This window comes from Ursus maritimus, unplaced genomic scaffold (assembly GCF_017311325.1).
Source record: "Ursus maritimus isolate PB19 unplaced genomic scaffold, ASM1731132v1 scaffold_34, whole genome shotgun sequence".
NCBI lineage: Eukaryota > Metazoa > Chordata > Mammalia > Carnivora > Ursidae > Ursus > Ursus maritimus.
In genome coordinates this window covers 4465749-4488689 of record NW_024426008.1, presented here as the reverse complement: position 1 = coordinate 4488689, position 22941 = coordinate 4465749, and the positions used below count along the sequence as shown (strand labels likewise).

General features: G+C 34.6%; 1 protein-coding gene across 3 annotated transcripts in view; it reads right to left on the bottom strand.

Moving 5' to 3' along the window:
• The window catches only part of AGTPBP1 (ATP/GTP binding carboxypeptidase 1), a 157132-nt gene that overhangs the window by 11702 nt on the left and 122489 nt on the right, over positions 1-22941 (bottom strand). For all 3 annotated transcript variants that reach the window (XM_040620193.1, XM_040620194.1, XM_040620195.1), the window contains 7 exons: positions 19614-19758; positions 16948-17101; positions 15599-15779; positions 13781-13910; positions 11928-12059; positions 9603-9779; positions 5932-6092 (listed from right to left, as the gene is read on the bottom strand). In XM_040620193.1, coding sequence (XP_040476127.1) covers positions 5932-6092; positions 9603-9779; positions 11928-12059; positions 13781-13910; positions 15599-15779; positions 16948-17101; positions 19614-19758 — 1080 coding nt within the window. The remainder of the gene's footprint in view (positions 1-5931; positions 6093-9602; positions 9780-11927; positions 12060-13780; positions 13911-15598; positions 15780-16947; positions 17102-19613; positions 19759-22941) is intronic.

Here is a 22941-nt window from a genome sequence, read left to right as displayed (position 1 = left end):
CAGCAGACTAGATCAAATGAAAAAAAAATTAATGAATTCCAAAAGGGCAGAATTCATCCATACAGAGGAACAAGAAAAAGAAAGAATGAGGAGTGAAAATTACTTAAGAGACTTATGGGACGTCAATGAACAAACCAATATATTCATTATAGAGGTCCCAGAAGGAGAGATAAAGGGACAGGAAGCTTATTCAAAGAAATAATGGCTGAAAATTTCCCTAACCAGGGGAAAGAAAAAGACACCAGACATCCAGATTTATGAAGACCCAAAAAGATTAATCCAAAAAGACCCACACCAAGACACATTATAATTAAAGTGTCAAAGTTAAAGACAAGGAAAATCTTTAAAGTTGCAAGAGAAAAGCAACCTGGCACGTACATGAGAACCCACATAAGACTATTAGCAGATTTTTTTTTGGCAGAAACCTTGCAGGCTAGAAGGGAGTGAGAGGATACTTTCAAAGTGCTAAAAGAAACACACTGCCAACCAGGAATACTTTACCCAGCAAAGTCGTCATTCAGAATTGAAGGATATATAATAAAGAATTTTCCAGACAAAAAAAGCTGAAGTAGTTCATCACCATAGGACTGGCCTTAAAAGAAATGTTAAAGGGAGTTTTTCAAGCTCAAACGAAAGGATGCTAATAACAGAAAAACAAGTGAAAGTATAAAACTCATTGGTAAAGGTGAAGATAGAGTTACATGCAGAACACTGTAATGTTTCAATGGTAGTGGGCAAATCATTTACAAATCTAGCATGAAAGTTAAGAGAAAAAGTATTAAAAATAACTATAACTACAAAAATTTGTTAATGGATATATAACCTAAAACGATGCAAACTGTGTCATCAAAAACAAAATGTGGGGAAGAGGGAGCTTTGGTATGTATTTGAAGTTAAATAATTATCAGCTTAAAATAGGCTGTCATAAATATGTTTTATGTAAGCCTCATGGTAACCACAACACAAAAACCTATAGTAGACACACAAAAGATAAAGAAATCAAAGCATACCACTACAGAAAATCATCAAATCACAAAGGAAGCGAGCAAAAGAGGAAGAAAGGAACAAAGACAATACAAAACAACCAGAAAACAATTACCAAAATGGCAATGTAAGCCTATACCTATCAATAATTACTTTACATGTAAATGGACTAAATTCTTCAATCACAAAACAGAGTGGCTGAATGGATTTAAGAAAAAAAAATGGTAACACCCAACTCTATGCTCCCTGTAAGAGATTTAGCTCAGCTTTAAGGACATACAGACTGAAAGTGAAATGATGGAAAAAGATATTCAATGCAAATAGAAACCAAAAGACAGCAGGGGGCAGCTGTACTTATATCAGGGGGGAAAAAAAGGAAAAGAAAAGAAAAAGGTCATTATATAATAAGAAAAGTGTCAATTAATCAAGAGGATATAATTATAAATACCTATGCACTTGACATAAAAGCACATATTAAAGAAAGCAAATACAGACAAATCTAAAGAAGGAAATGCACAGCAATACAATACTAGCAGGGGACTTCAAATACCCACTTCCAACATGGATAGATCATTCAGACAGAAAATCAATAAGGCAACACTAGAACTGAACTACATGTTAAACCAGATGGATCTAACAGACATATACAGAACATTGCAACCAACAGCAGCAAAATAATGTATTCTTCTCAAGCACAACACAGAACATTATCCAAGGTAAATCATATGAGAGGACAAAAATAAATCTTAATAAATACAAGACAACTGAAATCATATCAAGCATTTTTTCAACCACAATGGTTTAAACCTAGAAGTCAATTACAAGAAGAAAACCAGAAAACTCACAAATATGTGAAGATTAAACACAACATGTTCCTGAACAATCAATGAGTCAAAGAAAAATCAAAACATATCTTGAGACAAGTGAAAATGGAAATACAACAAACCAAAATTTATGGGATGCAGCAAAAGCACTTTTAATAGGGCAATTTAGTGTGATAAACGCCTACATTAAGAAAAAAGAAAGAGCTCAAATAAACAACCTAAATCTACACCTCAAGAAAAAAAGGCAAACTAAGCCCAAAGTTAACTAAAGGGAGGAAATAACAAAGATCAGAGCAGACATAAATAAAACAGAGACTAAAAAGACAAAAAAGATTAATGAAACTAAGAGCTGATTTTCTGAAAAAAAACAGAAGACTGTTAGCTAGACTTTCCAAGAAAAAGAGAGAATTCAAAATAAAATTATACATGAAAGAGGACATATTACAACTGATACCAAAAAATACAAAGGACCATAAGAGATTACTATGAACAACTATATGCCAAAAAACAGAACAACCTAGAAGAAATGGATAAATTCCTAGAAAACATACAACCTACCAAGACTGAATCATGAAGAAATAAATAGAAATCCTGAACAGACCAATTATTACTGAGACTGAATCAGTGGTCAAAAATCTCCTAACAAAGAATAGCCCATGACCAGATAGCTTCACTGATAAATTCTACAAAAATATTTAAAGAAGAACTAATATCAATCCTTCTCAAACTCTTCCCATAACAAAAGAAGAGGGAACATATCCAAACTCATTCTACAAGGCCAGCATTACCTTGATACCAAAGCCAGACAAGGGCACTCAAAAAAAAGAAAAAAGAAAAAAGAAAACTACAGGCTATTATCCCTGATGAACTTAGATGCAAAAATCCTCAATAAAGTATTAGGAAATTCAATTCAACAATACATTAAAAAGATCAAACATATACCATAATCAAGTGGGATTCATCTCTGGGAGGCAAGGATGGTTCGACATTTGCAAACCAATCAATGTGATACACCACATTAACAAAACAAAGAATAAAAATCATGCAATCATCTCAATAGATGCAGAAAAAATATTTGACAAAATTCAACATCCATTCATGATAAAAACTGAAAGAGGATGACACACACCTCCCACATAATAAAGTTGATATATTATAAGCCCACAGCTAACATCATACCCAGTGATAAAATGCGAAAGCTTTTCTTCTAAGATCAGAAACAACACAAGAATGCCCATTCTCACCACTTTTATTTGACCTAGTACTGGTAATCCTAGCCAGAGCAATTAGGCAAGAAAAATAAACAAAGGGCATCAAAATCAGAAAGGAAGAAGTAAAATTTTCTCTAGGTGCACATAACATATTATATATAGATACCCTAAAAACTTTATTAAAAAATGTTAGATATAATGAACAATTTCAGTAACGATGCAGGAAACAAAACACACAAAGAACAGTTGCATTTCTATACACCAACAATGAACTATGAAAACAGAAGTTAAGAAAACAACCCCACTTGCTATAGCAGCAAAAAGAATAAAACAGGAATAAGTTACCCAAGGAGGTGGAAGATCTATACTGTAAGACAGTGATAAAAGAAATTGAAGACACAAATAAATAGAAAGATAGTCTGTGCTCATGAATTAGAAGAACTAATGCTGTTAAAATGCCCACACTACCAAAAGCAAACTACAGATTCAATGCAACCCCTATCAAAATGTCAATGGCATTTTTCAAAGAAACAATCTACAAAAGACCCTGAATAGCCAAAGCAATCTTGAAAAAGAACAAAGGTGGAGGCATCACACTTCCTGATTTCAAACAATCAAGCTCTAGTGATCAAAACAGCATAAAAACAGATACACAGATCAATGAACAGAATAGAGAGTCCAGAAGTAAACCCCCGCATATATGTATGGCCAATTAATTTTTGACAAAGGAACCAAGAATATGCATTGGGAAAGGACAGCCTCTTCATTAAATGGTGCTGGGAAAACTGGATAGACAAATGCAAAAGAATAAAACTAGACCCCTACCTTACGCCATATACAAATAAAACAGATTAATGACTAGGAAGTAAGATATGAAACCATAAAACTCCTAGAAGAAAACACAGAACGTAAACTCTTTTGACACTGGGCTCAGCAATAATTTCTTTTTTGACACCAAAAGCATAGGCAATAAAAGCTAAAATAAACAAGGAGGTCCACATTGAACTGAAAAGCTTTTGTACAACAAAGAAAACCATCAACAAAATAAAAAGACAACCTACGGAATGGGAGAAAATATTTGCAAGCCACATACCCAATAAGGGGTTAATATCAGACATACACAGAACTCACAACTCAGAAGGAAAAAAACCCAAATAACCCAATTTTTTAAAAATGGGGAAAAGGACCTAAATACACGTTTTTCCAAAGAAGACATATGAATGGCCAACAGATAATATGAAAAGGTGCTCGACTGTACGCTGCTGATTGCCATGTAGACGGGTACAGCCACCATGGAAAACGGTATGAAGGTTCCTCAAGAAATTAAAAATACAACTGCCATATGATCCAGCAATGCCACTTCTGGGTATATATCCAAAGGAAATAAAATCATTAGCTGTTAAAGAAATATCTGCACTCCCATCTTCAAAGCAGTATTATTCATAACAAAGTATCAAAACAACCTAAGTGTCCATCAGTGGATGAATGGATAAAGAAAATGTAATATACAGATATACAATGAAATACTATTCAGCTTTTAAAGAGAAGGAAATCCTTTCATTTGCTACATGGATGAACCTGGAGGGCATTATGCTAAGTGAATTAAGACAAAGACAGATAGATACTACACGGTGTCATTTACATGTGGAATCAAAACAAAAACAAAAACACAAATGGAATTCAGAGAAACTGAGAGTAGAAAAGTGGTTGCCAGGAGACTGGGGTGTAAGGGAAAAAGGAGAGATTGGTAAAAGGGTACAAATTTTCAGTATTGAGATGAATAAGGTGTGAGGAAGTAATGTATAACATGGTGACTATAGCTGATAATTCTAGACTGTATCACTGACATCTGAAGAGCAGAACTGAAATGATATTCATTCACACACACAACCAACGGTAAACATGTGCGCTGATGGATGGATACGTTATTAACTCAATGGGGCCAATCCTTCTACAGTGTATTCATATATCAAAGCATCACAAAATCTTACAATTTTATTTGTGAATTATACTTCAATAAAGCTGGGAGAAAAAAAGAATACATGAAATAACTTAGAGGAAGGCTTCTAAATATCAGTCAGAACAACTGACAATCTTTATATATTTACTTCCAGTAGAGAACTGAGGTGATTACTGTCTCAAATATCATATTAAAAAGAACAGAGTTCTAATTAATGTTTTGTCACACTTAAAACTCCTAAACTAATATACGTAATAGAGCATAGCAATAAACTGACAAATGACAAGTCAATATCTAACAAGAAAAATCATGAAGATACTATAAAATGAGCATATTCTTACCCATATACATCAAACTATAAAATGCTAAGGTCTGGTGTTATGATTAAGAATTATAATACTGAATTATATCTGAGCCTGTAACTGATCAAATTTTATATATATTTAATTTAAGGAGCAAAGGTTTATCTATTGAGAATCTTATTTGGCAGATATAATTAAATTTTCAAAGGGATACTAAATTAAATAGCTGTTTTTAGTATATGTAACCAGAAGGTTACTGGAAGGCCGTATGATGTGTGTAGATATCAACAAAATAAAATTTCAAGAATGAATCCTGGTTCCAAGTCCTCTTAATTTAGATTTTATCAAAATACTGTTTTCCACATTGCTTATTTTTGGGTTAAAGGTAAACCATTAAGATCACTAAAAATAGCATTTTAAAAATATAAAGGTATTTCATTATCTCATCCAAATATCAATGTTAAAAGAATGAAGAATATTATCACAATTTGGAACAAATAAATTTGTAACCTAGATGTTTAAACTTAGTTATATTAATTCTAAAAATGCTCTTGGCTATTAAAATCTCTGTGCCCTTCCCCCTTAATTAATTTAATGAAGTCTAAAAGTATACTACAACATAATAAGAGAAGGAAGCAAGTGTGTCTTACCTAGTTACTTTGCAGTTCGACTCAATCAAGTCATTTTCAAAGTCAAGCAGGCTGGAAGGCAGATTATATTCCAACGGGGATGTCAGTCTTTTCAAACGCAACAGACCAACACAAAATTTTGCTCCCATCTCTTCTAATTCTCGAGTACCAATCTGTAAACCCTAGAAATAAAGCAATTTCATACATATAATTAGGATATTTGCTGTCCTCTGGCTGCATCTTATTATAATTACATAAAAGAAATTTATAATTATATTAATAAAATTAAAAGGTATTTTGTATGGGCCTACAACTCAATAAGCACAATGCCTTAACAATATAAGATCATTTTAGGTCACAAAGGAAATGGTCTCAAAAAACCATTTCTAAAACGTCTATTCTCATTCGTTACATACAAACTATTTTCACTAACACACTGGGGAAAAAAATAAACATTCTGTGGTTATATTACTCTTAGAGTTCATGTGTGAAATTATATCTTTGCAAGACATTGCTAGTATTTCTTGTAATCCACTACTTTGGATGCCAATGTTGAAAAATTGTACTGTCAAAATCAAGGCCCTAAATTCTGTATCTGAACATTACCATATAGACACTTTTTACTTTATGATAGAAGAAACTGGTAAATAAAAAAACAACAAAGAAAGGTAACTATGTAAAAAAAAAAAAAAAAGAAACAAACAAACAAACAGATGTAGGCCAATGAGGTGGCAGTAAAATTAAGTTCCTATGCTCCAGGTCAATTAGGAATGCCCATTTCAAATCTGGTCTACTGCAGCAAAATGGAAACTTTATTGCAACTCATTACCCTTTTCTAATTGAGTTTCCCAATAAACAATATAAGACTTATCAAAAGTTAAGTGTCACCACATAAAATGATAAAAATGGACTATAAATCAAAACATTGCTTATTGTTTAATTTTCAGATAAAAATGAATCTCTAAAACAAGTGAAATCCTTACACCAACAAAAGTTGCAGGTGACAATGAGAGCACACATCATTTAGAGAAAAGGTATTTTAAAACAGCTTCACAATGACCACACTAAAAGCACACAGTAACTGAAGAAAATAAATTGTAAAAACTGTTACTTGCCCTACATACAGCACATGCCTTTATAATATGATTGTTTATTTTTTTAAAGATTTTTTATTTTATATTTGAGAGGAAGGGGGAGGGGCAGAGGGAGAGAATCTTCAAGTAGATTCCCCCTCTGAGCAGGGGGAGCCTGACGTGGGGCTCGATCCCATGACCCATGAGATCATGACCTAAGCTGAAACCAAGAGCCTGACACTCAACTGAGAGCCACTCAGGCGCCCCAACTGACGGTTTAAATAGTTTACCCACCTCCAAATATTCTAAGAAATGTAACCTAACTTTATTAGAACATTCATTTGCCTTCTTAATTTAAAAGCGTTAGAAAGGCTATGACTGTTTCTGAATTAGTTCACAGAAAATAAAAATAAAGATCATTTACAGCCTAAAATTCAGTAATATAAGAACATTTCTTGAGGTGAAGAAAACTGTTTCTTAAAATACCATTAAAAACTCACACACCTTATTAGCTAACAAGTCTAAAAAGTATACATTATGTGTGTAGGGCAGATAGGAGCATATCGGAATTCTGTACTTTCCGCTCAATTCTGCTATGAATCTAAGACTTCTCTTAAAGAAACGAAGTTTATTAACAATAACAAAAAAGCTTATAAAAAGTAAGTGTTATGATCACAGAATTTTAGACATTAAAAAAAACTGGCTTGGTAAAAGACATTTCTCTGCATAAGAGTTTTAAATCAACATTAACTCTAATAACTTTTTAGAAAACTGGCCTAACATTTTATGTTTCAAAATATATTTTGGCTATGTTTTTAAATGTGTTTTTTTTTTAATGACCAAAGAAATTTATCAAAATACAAATAGAATGTTTTAAAAAAATCCGATGAAAATCTATCAGTAGAATCCAAATACAATAAGAAATCCAAATATAATAAGAAAGCACTACTGCTATATCCTATAGTTGATTTCAAGGGGCATGCAAACCTCAGTTTCTCTACTTCTTTTCCTGCCCCCAGAGGCTAGTTTCAAAGACATTGATGCTTTAAGTTGCTTTCTCCAGTCTGAGTGCATAAAGAATCTCTTTAAGAAGTAATTTATAGTCTGTTTCCATAGATCATACAGTCTAAGGGCTTTTTCATCAGAGAAACCTATGGTCTTACACAAAAGTGATTCTCAAGCTTTGTTCTCATCCTACAAACTTACAGAATACCAGACTCTGAGCAAAGCTGTCCACGAGAGCAATGATTAGGAGACAGGGGTTGGGAGCTAGAGTAGTGCTCTAGGACATCTCATCTCTTATCACCATCATGTCCTTAGTAAATGAGAAGTCATTGTTTTACAGTATCTGAAGAGAATTCAAAAGACATTACATTTTGGAAGCATAATATACTGTGATCACAACCTAAAATGTAGGGAAGTCAACAGAAAGTACTGAAATTTCATTAAGTTCTATTCTAGGAGGCCCCAAAAGTTTGAATGTCAGTTGCAAGATCTATACCATTTTCTTCCAGTTTGGTACAGACTGAAAAAGTCATTACTTAGGCTTTCCAGTTAAGCTTTCCATCAAGTATAATATGTTGACATTTTTAATACTAACCAATTGGAAAATTTTTAACTCTTTCCAAACAAAGTTACAACCATTTTTATGTGAGGCATAGGAAAATCACTATTAGATTCAGTTTCCTCTTGCCCAAACCAAGCCAAATCAAACAGAATGAGGAATAATCAGCATGACACCTAAAAATCTTTCTGTGGCAAGAAAAATAAGTACTTGTAATACTTATTTGTTTGCTCTTGATTATCTAAGCTCTAACTGATTGCCCATTAGGTTCTCAATCTTCAAATTAAAAAACTCAAAGTCACCTAATATTTTATCAGTCTTTAATTTCAAAAGGAAACTTTAAGCTCCAGTTGTTTACAATCAAAGTCTATGACACCAGGGGTGCCTGGGTGGTGCAGTCAATCAAGCATCTGACTCTTGGTTTCAGCTCAGGTCTTGATCTCAGGGTCCTGAGATCGAGCCCCCAGGCGGGCTCCAGTGTGGAATCTGCTTAAGATTCTCTCTCTCCCTCTGCCCCTCTCATTTGTGCTCTCGCTCTCTAAAATAAATACATCTTTAAAAAAGTCTATGACACTAGAGAAGAGCAGTCTTAGTAAAGAAAACATTTTAGTGAAGCGATATGCATTTAAAAGTCACACACACAAAAAAATCTAAACATGTAAAACTTTATAAATAAATGTGTTTATTTCTAAATGCATAAAAATATGCTTACATCCAACAAATTAAAATGACAGAAAATTTTTATTAATAATGTACTACTGGCACAGCTCATTATAAATTACCAATCAGTATTTAAATGTGTACCACAACATGCCTTCTTAAAAATTATGAATGTAGATAGGCTCAACTAAGATTTCATTAAGACCAAAAGCAAGCTATTCAAGTAGAAAGAAGTAAAAAAGAATTGCATATGATTCAATTCTATTCTTGCAAATTACATATAACTCAGTATAACAAATGTGTCATTTAATATATACTTGAAAATCACCAGCATACTATATGAAAAGGAAGTCCTTAAAATAATTTTTACTGCTCGAAGTCCTGAGATGCTTTACCTTATATTTTCCCTGATCACAGCCACATAAAGTACTTTCCATGGTGTAGCTTCTTTGTACTCCTATCTCCCTCCAAACTACAACACGAGCCGTGGATTCTTTAGATTTTTCTACTACAAAGCTACAGCTGCTCATGCAAAATGCTGGGGCAATATGGCTCAGTATCTTGGGCAAAGTCTGAAAAGATAAGAATGATAAAATATTTCAACAAGGGTTTTTTGAAATAATGATTTTTTTTGTTATTTTTAAAAATTTTCATGAAAGCACAGTGATTAGAGCAGAGCCTGTGGATCTTCTTGCTTTAGATGCCCTCCTATTCCAAGCATCAAAACCATTCTTTACTAATTCAGAATTTTCTGCTTTCCTAGATGAACAGTAATCAGAAAACAGAATAGAAGAAAGGATCACATTCATAGCAGCAACCAATAAATGAACGAAAACTATATTAAAAAATATGAAAAAAAGCCCATGTTTAAAAAACAAAGCAACTTTAGTCATGAAAGATGGCCTACTAATTAAGAGATTTAACCTTGTAAATGTCAATCACCTCTAAATTAATCAATAAAGCTAAGACAATCACAAAGCTATGCCCACAACCTTTTTTTCAACTTCAGATTATTCTCAGGTTCACCTGCAGTGTCTAAATATGGGGGCAGAGCCAGGGAAACTCTGAAAGAAGAGGCTTTGACTAGAAAAATAATCCAACAGATAGTAACCTAATTATATATGTAAGGCAAGTAAAATCGTGGTAACTGTGTAGAATAGATACATCTCCACAAAGAAAGAGAATTCCCAATCAGAACCAAAGGCAGATGTTAAAATTAGAATGATGAGTGGACAGAAGACTGATCACTCTCTAACCGCTCGCACCCCTGGAGAGCCACTGACGGAAACTAGCTGAAGCCACTCTTCGGTAAGTTCAGGTCTACCTGGATTGTGAATTTAGATTTACAATGAGTAAAATTGCAAAATGAAATTAAAAACACCAAACATGGAAACTTTATTTTTTAAATCTTGGGATAAGATTTTTTAAAGATTTTAAAAAAAGACTAAAAAAACCTTTATTTTTTAAATCTTGGGATAAGAAGTCTTTCTAAGCCTCAAAACTCAGAAGTCATTTAAAAAAAAAATCAACAAATATGATGTTTTAAATTGCCACACACAAAAAAATGTTTCAGTGTATTTGTAATACATATAAAGAGCAGTTACCTTAAAAACAGTAATAATTAGATGACCAGTATAAAAGTAAGCGGAGACTGTGAGAAAAGGCTTTTAAAAGAGAGGGAGAGGTCATAATTGGCCAAACATATGAAAAGATACTCAACCTCATTTATAATTACAGATATGCAAATTAAAGCCATCGGATAGTTTTTCCCTGGCAGAGAAGACAGCATGCTGTAGTAGGAGTGTGGAAACAGCACTGTCAGTCATTCTATGGGGCAGTATCAACTTATACAATCTTTATGTAGGACAATCTGGCAATACTAATCAAGCAACCACTAATAGGTTGGACTACTAAACAAACAAATTTTGCTACATCTGTACAGTGATAAAAATGCACAGCAATGCACATTGGCTGTGGTGTCAGAATAAAAACAGAACTTCATAAGCTACATGTATATACATTTAAGAATGAATATCCTTAGAGGCAAATCTCACAATACACATGGTAGCAATGATTAGTGAGTGAGAGATGACTTTCACTTACTACTTTTTGTTTCTGGAGTGTTCCCATCTTTTTTTATATAACTCTAATCATTTTATTTATTTGGGAAAGGGGAAGAAGAAAGAGGACACCAAAAAGAAAATGTGCCTTTGAATTTCTGCTCACTGCAGTGGTATGCTACTAAAACCCTTTTGGGAAAATAACCTGGGGTGCTTTGTTTGAGCACAAATACAGTAGGTGTGCCCAAATGGAGAGCACCCAGGACGTGAAGCAATAAGATCTTCTTTCAGGTCTGGGCATACCTCAGAACACACGCAGACGCATGGAAACATGGTATGCATGTAACAGATGGCTTTATAAATTGGCACAGGAAGGATGTAATGTTTAATAAATGGTGCTGAGACAACTGGCTATATACGGGAAAACTAAAATTAGATCCCCAACCCTCATACAAAAATAAATTCCCAATAGGTTAAAAATCCAAATATGAAAAGCAAAAATTTTAGAATGTTTAACCTGAAAAAATCTTAATCGACAACAAAATAATGGCAAAATGGCAACACTTGCTGAATCTGAGTAGTTTGTGTATGTTAAATTATTTTCTGTAGTGCTATGCATGTTTGAACTCCAAAAACTCCAGACTTATCTGTAATAACTACCCTGTATCCTGCATCTTCCACAATGTCACATGAAGTTGCATTATCATTGGTATGCCAGACGGTCTCTTTGATGCTGCAGCCATACATAAATACATTCTTCTTTCGGGAATGGCCATGATAATCACAATAAACCTTGGAAAATACAACATATTTTAAAAATTAAAAAGCTTCAAATTCATATATTGCCAAATAAAGCTAGTTAATACCAAGACCATAAATAGGTCTGTTTCTTTGCCCTTTATATTGTAAGTGAGCCACCATTAAACAAGTAGAATTAATAAAAGTAGTAATATCTAGTTCTGGAAAGGATCTGTGATTAATTCCAAAATGGCTAAATCCTTTCCAGGGCCTGCATCAAGCCACAAGTTCTGCTCTTTCTCACATATCTACTATTTACCATTTAAAAAATAATAAATTCAGGGGCGCCTGGGTGGCACAGCGGTTAAGCGTCTGCCTTCGGCTCAGGGCGTGATCCCGGCGTTACGGGATCGAGCCCCACATCAGGCTCCTCCGCTATGAGCCTGCTTCTTCCTCTCCCACTCCCCCTGCTTGTGTTCCCTCTCTCGCTGGCTGTCTCTATCTCTGTCAAATAAATAAAATCTTTAAAAAAAATAATAATAATAAATTCAATTTTAGTTCAAATCTACAGCAGCAATCATCACTGATCCAAGAGTTGTTAAAACATTTACCTAATTTGAAAGAACATGAAAATGCCTTCATGAAAAACACTATTTAAAAAAGGGTATGATCTCGGGGCGCCTTGGTGGCACAGCGGTTAAGCGTCTGCCTTCGGCTCAGGGTGTGATCCCGGCGTTACGGGATCGAGCCCCACATCAGGCTCCTCCGCTATGAGCCTGCTTCTTCCTCTCCCACTAGCCCCTGCTTGTGTTCCCTCTCTCGCTGGCTGTCTCTAATCTCTGTCAAATAAATAAATAAAAATCTTAAAAAAATAAATAAATAAATAAATAAATAAATAAATAAATAAATAAATAAATAAAAAAGGGTATGATTTCAATTAAGAGCATCATTTTTAAAATGAAAAATGAAGAACAGGCTTGCATTTCTTTTTTTTTTTTTTTAAGATTTTATTTATTTATTCGACAGAGATAGAGACAGCCAGCTAGAGAGGGAACACAAGCAGGGGGAGTGGGAGAGGAAGAAGCAGGCTCACAGAGGAGGAGCCTGATGTGGGGCTCGATCCCGTAACGCCAGGATCACGCCCTGAGCCGAAGGCAGACGCTTAACCGCTGTGCCACCCAGGCGCCCCCAGGCTTGCACTTCAATGCTGTTCCTTCTCTACAGTCTTCCTATCTTTCCCAAAGGAAGATTACCTCATTTAAACCACAATGGGAACATTCTACACAAAAACATTCTGTGGAAAACATATATATATATACACAGTTTGGTAGTCTCCCACCGTGCCTACACCACCTTTTTCATGTGAATACTGGAGACTTACCTGCATCAGAGTTGACTAAAGAATTCAGAAATAAGCTTCTACTAGTTTGAGAATTTGGAAGATACATCCTATTACCTTAGTGTTGTTCAAACACTGAAGTTAAATACCCAAAACTTACAACTAGGAGTTACCAATATTCATAATCAAAAAAGATAAAAGTAAGGAGCTCATGGGAACTATAAAAATTAAACCTGATGAAATAAGAATATGGATGCACTGTATTAATTTGACACCATAAAACACTGATATTATGTAATTGATAACAGAAGTAGTTAATAGAAGATATTTTAAAGAAATTGCTTTTGAAATTAACACTTAACTTTTATAACCATTAAATACTGAGTTGTTAATTAACAAAATCATTTCTTTGACTAAACGGAGTACAAATACTTACCAGTGGTAAATGCTTCACAGCAGCCAGGTATTGTAGCAGCCCCTTAGCATGGTAAATTGTAGGATGTAAATCTGGATTTGGACTTTGCCACTGTCTATTCAGATCCTCTCCACTTAAAGAACAGCGGTGACTACACATATGGAAACACAACCACAAACATCAGTACTGATAAACTCTTACATATATTTAATTTTATGATTCTATTGCAATAACTATTTCCAGTAAACACACTAGTCATTAAATAAACACTTATTAAGTATTTGCTTTGTGTAAGATCTTGTGTTACATGCATTTAACTTGGTAAGTTTTCAGATACTTAGGCCAACATGTTCCAGCTATTGGAAAAAAACTTAGGGGTGCCTGGGTGGCTCAGTCTGTTGAGCCTCTAACTCTTCATTTTGGCTCAGGTCATGATCTCAGGGTCGTTAAGATTGAGCTTGGAGTAGGGCTCTGTGCTCATTGGGAGTCTGCTTGAGATTCTCTCTCCCTCTTCCTCTGTCCTTCCCTCTGCTCTCCCGCTCGCTCTTTCTAACAATAAATAAATAAATAAATAAATAAATAAAATCTTAAAAAAAGAAAAAATTAATTCTCAATTCTGGGGTCTGATTTCATGCTCTATAAAACTGATTAATGGTCATATTTTCCATTCTGACTATATAATAATTTGTTATATACTAATATCCTGTACTTTGATTATATTAGTTATTATGTAAAAGTGCTATCTGAGGGGCATCTGGGTGGCTCAGCTGGTTAAACATCTGACTCTTGATCTTAGCTTGGGTGTTGATCTCGGGGCTGTGAGTTCTGGCCCCACGCTGGGCTCCAGACAGGCCAAGGAGCCTACTTAAAAAAAAAAAAAAAGGAAAAGAAAGAAAGAAAAGAGAAAGTACTATCTGAGCTGGGCCCTCCTAAAAAAGAGAAGTATATGAAAAGTTTACATTCTTGCAAATGTTCAAATGTATTTTCATTTAATTGCAGGTATTACATAAGGCAATTGAGCAAAAATTTAAGCAAACTATCAGATGGTGATAACAGAAATATAAATAGAATTCTAACTGATTAATGTTTCTGAATAAAACCAGTCATAAAAATCTCATTTTAATTCCATAACATACTACTTAAAAGGAAATTATTCTAGCTTTTTTCATTCAAAAATTTCCTAAAATATGAGAAATATCCATGCTATCTTTATTGAATAAATAAAATATGGTATCCTCAGCTTTGCAGATGCTCATAACAGCAAGTCCAAATTCCCATCTTTCAGAAACAGAGACCTTTCCTAATTCCCACAAAAAATAAAACTGCACTAACTGTAAGCCATCTAAACTTAAAAAGAAGTTATCTTCTAGTATTGCCAGTCTAAAGACTTCTTTCTGTCAAAACCACACCTCTTCCTATCAGGAAGAGGTCAGCAGATAGAGCCAATCCCTATCAGTGGAAAGAGGTCCCAGAAGATTCTAAATCTTGAACAACCCAAGATCATGCCACTGACAAACAAGCAAAAAGGAATATAAGAGGATATGTTAAAAATCTTTCTCATATCCGGACACTGATTTTTCTAAAACAATTCAAGCAAGACATACATTTTATGAAATCATATTCTCATGGAATACAGAATTTCTCAAAATATCATACTGGTATATAAAATGTATTTTCCTTTAAAAATTCATCTTAGATGACTTCCCCACCAACAATTTCTTTGTTCTAGAAAAATCACTCAATCTGTTTTCCAAATTAAGTTGGATGCTATTATTTTGACCAGTTTATATGGGACAGCCACAACATCTATAGCATTTCTATAATGTTTGTTTCACTTACTTTCCATTGATGACACCATCTGGATTTAGCATAGGGACAATTTTAAAAATATAGGATTCTCGTAGGCTCTGGGCAGTAGGGTTATTACTCATGAGGTACTCCAATGTTCCCTTCATTACCCAACTTGCATTAGTTTCTCCAGGATGTACCCGAGCAGATAAGAAAACGTAAGGGCGGTTTCCTAAAGTACACACAAAATGTCAAATTAAAATGAACAGCTACTCAGAATTTATATGATGTTTGACTTCGGGGACTTGGAAATATTTCTATTCAATTGTGAATTCTGATATACATTCATAGCAACACTCCCTGTGCACCAACTATATACAAGAGTGGAACTAGGCCCTATAGAGAAAACATACAAAACCCATATTAAGCCATGTCCTAAAGGAGTTCACAGTATGACATAACACAATAAATAGTATTTGAGTCACTTATTTATTTCCCAATAATTAATCTGACATATAAAACTAGTTCTTTTATATAATCTTGTTTTTTATAAAGAACAAGTAGTTGGGGAAGCTTTAAATATAAATTTATTTTTCATAAACTCATGGGGGAAAAAGTGAAAATGTCATTTTACCCATTTTATAGTTGCTATAATAAGCACAGATAAAATAAGGTATAGCTGTTCAGAGATTTACAGAGAAAAATTTTTCACTATACATTTATATATACAGGTCTAAAATATAACCACTCAGCCCACCTGCTCATATTTTCATGCATAGCAAGCTCTTTCTCTTTCCTAAAAATACTTAATCTTCTTATCAAAATTAGAGCAGTTTTCTTATTTTTTCTATTATAGCTGTACATCTGAGACAACTGTAAAAATATAGCAGGGGAAAAACAAGTAGCTATTCAGTGCTAGCATCAAAGCATTTGATAGGTTTCTGGTGGTTTTATTTATAAATTAAATTATTTTATTAGTTTAATAAACTAATCTTAATGAAATTAGTTTGTTGTAAATTTTTAATAAAATTAGTTTACTGTAAATTTTTAATCGTAAAATTTAAATTTTAAACATTTAAAATTTAAATTTTTAACTGTTTTAACGGTTCATGTAATAATACATGAACCGTTAAAACATTTTGTTGTATTATACTTTGGGTAGGTCTTCTAAGGATAAGAACTACAGAATATTCATTATGAGAGAGACCTCAGAGATAATCTCACATAACTCCCCCATTTTCGAAACGAGGAAAATGGCCAAAGGGCTAAGCAGTAGGAGGACCAAGACCAGAACCCAAGACTTCTGATGCCTATTCCTAGTACTGTTGCCCTGACAAAATATATATGAAGCAAAGGAAAATAAGAATAACTGGTATTTTGAGTGAAGAAGACAGACTTACTGAATTGACAGATATGTTCATAATAATTAGACTCTGGCATTGCTGTTATAGTCACCAAGGGACAGGTGTTTCCAGACAGGGTTTCACATAACACATCTTTTCGAAAATAGATTTGCTGAGGATTGTGTGCTGATTCCAATTTTTGAAGGTGCATCTTGATAAAAATTTAAAAGCAAAGTATACAATCACTTAAAAACTCCCTAGGATAAATAGAAATAAATGCATCCAGATCTCCATATAACGAAAAGTGTATCAGATTCCTAATTCCTTCTCTGAAACCCTCAGGGAGCCAGATGTAGTCCAAACATCAGTTATTTGGGGCAGTTGAGAAAGGGGATAGATACAATGCATATATCATTAATTCTGCAATACCCCAGTGGGGCCAGCGGCAGCAGCCTGTAATAAGTATATTATTATTTCTGCAGCAAAACATACGAGGAGTCACTCAAAGTGGAATCAATATTCTAAATAAGCTCACATCAATTCAAGCCAGGCTTTGCTGCCAAGTGGGCTATGAGAAAGCTTTTGGTTTTCAAAGCTTTCTGAAATTTGAAATTATAAAAATGACTATAGACCTGCAGAATGAAATATGTAGCACAGATTTTAACTTTTCCTTATTTCAAGATTAATTCAGCCTCATTGTAAAATGCCTAGAAGACACAGAAAGTACAAAGAAAAAATGTAAAACATCCATAACTGCCTCACCTAGATTACTACTAACAAATGCCAATGTAACCTGCTTTTATCATATTTATACACACACATTCATAATTACGAACACCATATCATAGCACTCAATAGGTGAATTACGTGTCTTTTGAAAACACAAGTTTTAATGGTTTTAGTATATGGTTATACCACACATAAATCATTTAATCCCTTATTTTAAGATACTTAGTTGGTTTCCAAACTTTTGCCTATGTTTGTTCACATAATCACAATTTACTATATGGTCACGATTTCTGTGCAGGAAACCGTGCCCAGCATTGGGGATGTAACAGTGAATGAATAGACCCTACCTTTGGGAAAATGTATACAGAGTGCTGTGAGAGCCTGTGATCAGGGGTGGGGAGCCTAGCTGAATCCGGACAGTGAGGAAAGCTCTCCTAAAAGAAGTCCCATTCAAACCGAGATCCAAAGGCTGAGTGAGGAGGGCAGAGGGGAGTGCTGCAGACAGAAGGGAGGTATACGGGAAGACCAGCACAAAAGAGAGAGGAAGGGCATATTAAGGAAATGATAAAGATGCCCTGCAGCTAGACCAGGAAGGGTGAGAAACAGAGTTAGCACAAACTGAAGGGCCTCATAGGCCATTCTTTCACAAGGCACGGCGTATTTATGTATGGCTGGTAACTGAGATAGAAAAGTGACATGTGGATGACCTTAACAAAAAATGAACAGGCATATATTTTACTGTGAATTAATACCACAAATATTAACTTAGGATGAGGATAAACTTTAAAGAGTGAGTTATTTTAAAGTCCATTTAAAGATAAATATTAAGTATATAAATAGCTCAAACAGTACGTGGATATGGCAAAAATTGTGAAAAATAGTAGAGAAATGATGATATGAACCATGGTAAGAATTTCAGACTTCATAAAAATGGCAAGAGAAATCACAAAGGAGCTTTAAAAAGGAGATTTATGGGAATAGATCCTCCCATCAAGGAGCCCTCCTGCTGAAATGAAGAGGAGAGGAGACAGTAGTGAATTTCAGAACACCAGTGAGAAGAGGTGGCAGAAGTCCAGAGGAGAGGCAGCGGTTTGCCTGCAAAAGTCATGGTAGCGGCATTGGAAAAAAGGAGGAGAATTCAAAATACATTAATAAGAGAACATCAGTAAAGAACAATAATATATAACCCTGTAAATAATAACACTATATATTCTCATGCTATGTTATATGGCACAGAAGGATAACTGGTAATACCTTTATTGTAAGTTGTAACCTTTATTAAAATAAAGTCAGCCACACTGAATGTTCTCAGCCTCGCTATCTCTTCAGTTCAGTAGGGTATGTTTTTCTTTCCTTTTCCCCTAATAATTTAGAAGCTTGTTTCTAAATCACAGTGTTCCAATTTCTTTCTGGGTAAACTGATCATACCTCTATGATCTTTGATCATTAGGACAGACATTCTGTACTGAGAAAAAAATTTACCACAGTAATTACTCGAATTCATTTTTGTTTTGTTTTACAATGCAAATACTCAAATGTCTCAAAAGAACCCACACAAAACAACACCTATACCTAAATTCTAAAGAATCTGGATCTAGAACTCCACATCGAACCAGTAAAAGAAAGGAATTTCCTACAGAAAAACTTACACATTTTTCTGTTGTAAATTTTCTGAGATTCAATGCCTCTCATTAAAACAAGTGGAAATCTCACCTAGTTAAAATGTGTCAATCATGGAGAACTACAGATTTCTACACAAAGATGAGAGTAAAAATCTTTTCAAATTTCTTTAGTATTTCTACTAAATAAAGACTACATTCCCATCTTACTCCTTTTAATGTTTTCAACAAGTACTGTATTATTTTCTAAAATATTCAGCACTGGATTTTTTTTTCTCATCTTATTAAGATATTTCATTAAAACCATTTTTTCCAACTACCTGACACACGCATACCGCACAGTAACTGCCATAACACAACTTCATGAATTCTCACCTGTAAAGTTGAATATGTGTATGGATAGTGATAAGCAAAGTAGCAAACATCATCTTTATGTGGAAAACTGACAGTGAATGTAATTGTATAGTAGGATTTTCCCTTTTGCCCACCTGCAGCAACTGAACTTCTTGAGAAGTGATTTCTGCAATAGAAAAGCACAAAACATAATTATTTTTTCCACACAAAAGTTCTGATTTTCCTTACTACTTTTTTAAACAGAACTTCGGAGGGGGGAGCCCACACAGTTTATAAAAAGTTTAGCTTAAATATTCTATAAAAATTAGACCTGGTGCTAACAAAGCAGTTGATTGCTATCGGCCGACATTAGTTTTCACCTCTGGATTTACTATTAAATGGAGTTGAGACCCTGCACATCAATACAAAGTTTAGAACCGAATTCCTTGTTAGCCACACACATCACTGGATCTCAGCAATTATCATCAATGACTGCTACCACCACTAGATGAAAGGCTAATGGCTGCCTTTCAAGTGGATGGGTCAGAGGACAATAAATTCACTACCAATTTTAAGATTACAAAAAAAGAAATAACTAGATGTGATGTGTTTCCTGATGTGACGCAAAAAGAATTCACTGCACCATCTATGAAGTATTCTTGCCAAAAATCAAACCTGAAGTTGATCAAGCTTCTAGATCTAACTACTATTTTACAGGAAATCAGTGAGATAGAAGAATTAATTATCACCACAGGGATGCAACCAGCAAACCCCAAAATGTGGAAAATCTTGCATGACAAATGACCCAGTTTCTTCAACAAATAAAGGAGAAATAGTAGGAAAAAAAGGGAAACCTACATATTAAAGGAGACTTAAGGGACATATCAACAAAAATCAAATGCAATGTGTGGCCTTGGTTGGTTGGATTAAAACAAACCAACTATAATACAACACTTATGAGGGACGCCTGGGTGGCTCAGTCTGTTAAGTGCCTGCCTTCGGCTCAGGTCATGATCTGCTCAGGTCATGATCTTGGGGTCCCGGGATCGAGCCCCTGGGACGAAGCCCCATGTCAGGCTCCCCGCTGAGCAAGGAGCCCAATTCTCCCTCTCCCTCTGCCCTTCCCCCCTGCTCATGCTTGCTCTCTCTCATGCTCTCTGTATCTCTCTCTAAAATAAATAAATAAAATCTTAAAAAAACACCACGAGACAGCTGGGGAAGTCTTAACAATGACTGGTATTTTATCATTTTAAGGAATTTACTTAGGTGTGATAATAGCATTATGGTTAGACTGTCTTTAAAAATCTCTAAAAGACAAAGATCTTTGAAGTATTTATCGATAAATACGATATATAGAAATGCTTTTAAAAATTCAGTGTGCTTACACCAGTTAGAGTGGCAAAAATTGACAAGGCAAGAAACAACAAATGTTGGAGAGGATGTGGAGAAAGGGGAACCCTCTTACACTGTTGGTTGGTACAGCCACTTTGGAAAACAGTGTGGAGGTCCCTCAAAAAGTTAAAAATAGAGCCACCCTATGACCCAGCAATTGCACTACTGGGTATTTACCCCAAAGATACAGACATAGTGAAGAGAAGGGCCCTATGCACCCCAATGTTCATAGCAGCATTGTCTACAATAGCTAAATTGTGGAAGGAACCAAGATGCCCTTCAATAGACAAACAGATAAAGAAGATGTGGTCCATACATATAATGGAATATCATTCAACCATCAGAAAGAACGATTACCCAACATTTGCAGCAACATGGACGGGACTGGAGGAGATTATGCTAAGTGAAATAAGTCAAGCAGAGAAAGACAATTATGATATGGTTTCTCCCATCTATGGAACATAAGAAATAGCAGGGAGATGGGTAGGAGAAGGAAGGGAAGAATGAATGGGGGGTAAACAGAAGGGGGAATGAACCATGAGAGACTATGGACTCTGGGAAACAAACTGAGGGCTTCAGAGGGGAGGGGGAAGGGGGATTGGGATAGGCCGGTGATGGGTATTAAGGAGGGCACGAATTGCATGGAGCACTGGGTGTTATAAGCAAACAGTGAATCACGGAACACTACATCAAAAACTAATGATGTACTGTATGGTGACTAACATAATAAAAAATTAAAAAATAAAAAAATAAATAAAAATAAATAAATAAATAAAATAAAAATCCAGTGTGGAGGTAGGGGTGAAAGTATTCCTAAAACAAAGCTAAAGATGTGCTGATAATTGCTGAAACTGCGTGTTGAATAGATGTGGTCTCATTATCCTATTACCTACTTTTGTAAATGTTCGAAGATTTCCCTAATTAAAAGTTCTTAAAACTACACATTACTTTTCAGACTTTAAATATCACTGACATCTGATGGCCTAATAGTACCTTTTCTATCAACCTAATTTCTAAAATTTCAAATCATTTTATATTATTGAAGTCACGAACTGAAGAAAATCCACGACCAACAGTTTATTTACTTGCTCGCACATACACATGCACGATATTCTCAAACTGATATTGTCTTCATTAACGTAGCCGCCATATCTCGAATACTCAGTGACAAGGTGCTATGGGTTGAGGAAAATACAAAGTAAGTTCCAGAACTTTTGGCCAACCCTTTTCTCCCCTAAGTGTAACATCTAATTGGAGAGGTATTGATAATACCACATTATAGCTATATGGTAGTCTGGAAGTTATATTCTCTCACAGACTGGTGGAAGTGGTTTTATTCCCATCGTGCAGACAAAGAAGCACTGAAAAGACTTGGCTGACATGAAAAGTTAAGACACAAGCAAAGACAGATTTTAATCCTATCTGGATTTCAGGCTTCAGGAAAGCAACTAGGATAGTGCTTGTTACATAGAAAATAGTTAATAAACGTCTGTAGAATTGACCTGAATTTCAGTTCCAGGTCTGGAAGTAGCCAAAAGAAGAAACAAAAACGAAAGTAAACAAATGAAAATCCTTGCCATCACCCCTTACCCAAAACAGAACCACCACCTGTCATGTTACAAAAAGAAAAGCATTCACTGACAATTTCTATTCCAATTTTATGAGAAAGAGATAAATAAGAGTATTTTTATGTTAACCTACCATTAAAAGAAATACAAAATGTATTCAGGCACAGATGAACTGCACACCATCTTATATTTCTAGTCCTCATTTACTACTTATTTTGCTATTATAAGTAGGGGGAAAACCCTGCGGAGATGAATTCTAGGAAACACTGTTGTTCTCAGAAAGTAATAGCACTTAAGAGCTAGGTTTTTCCAAAGCCATGTCTTAAACCAATAAACAGCTTAATTTCAGAAGTCTTCTGATTAAAAAAGAAGGAACATTAGAGCTAGTTAAGCACAATATAAAAACCCAA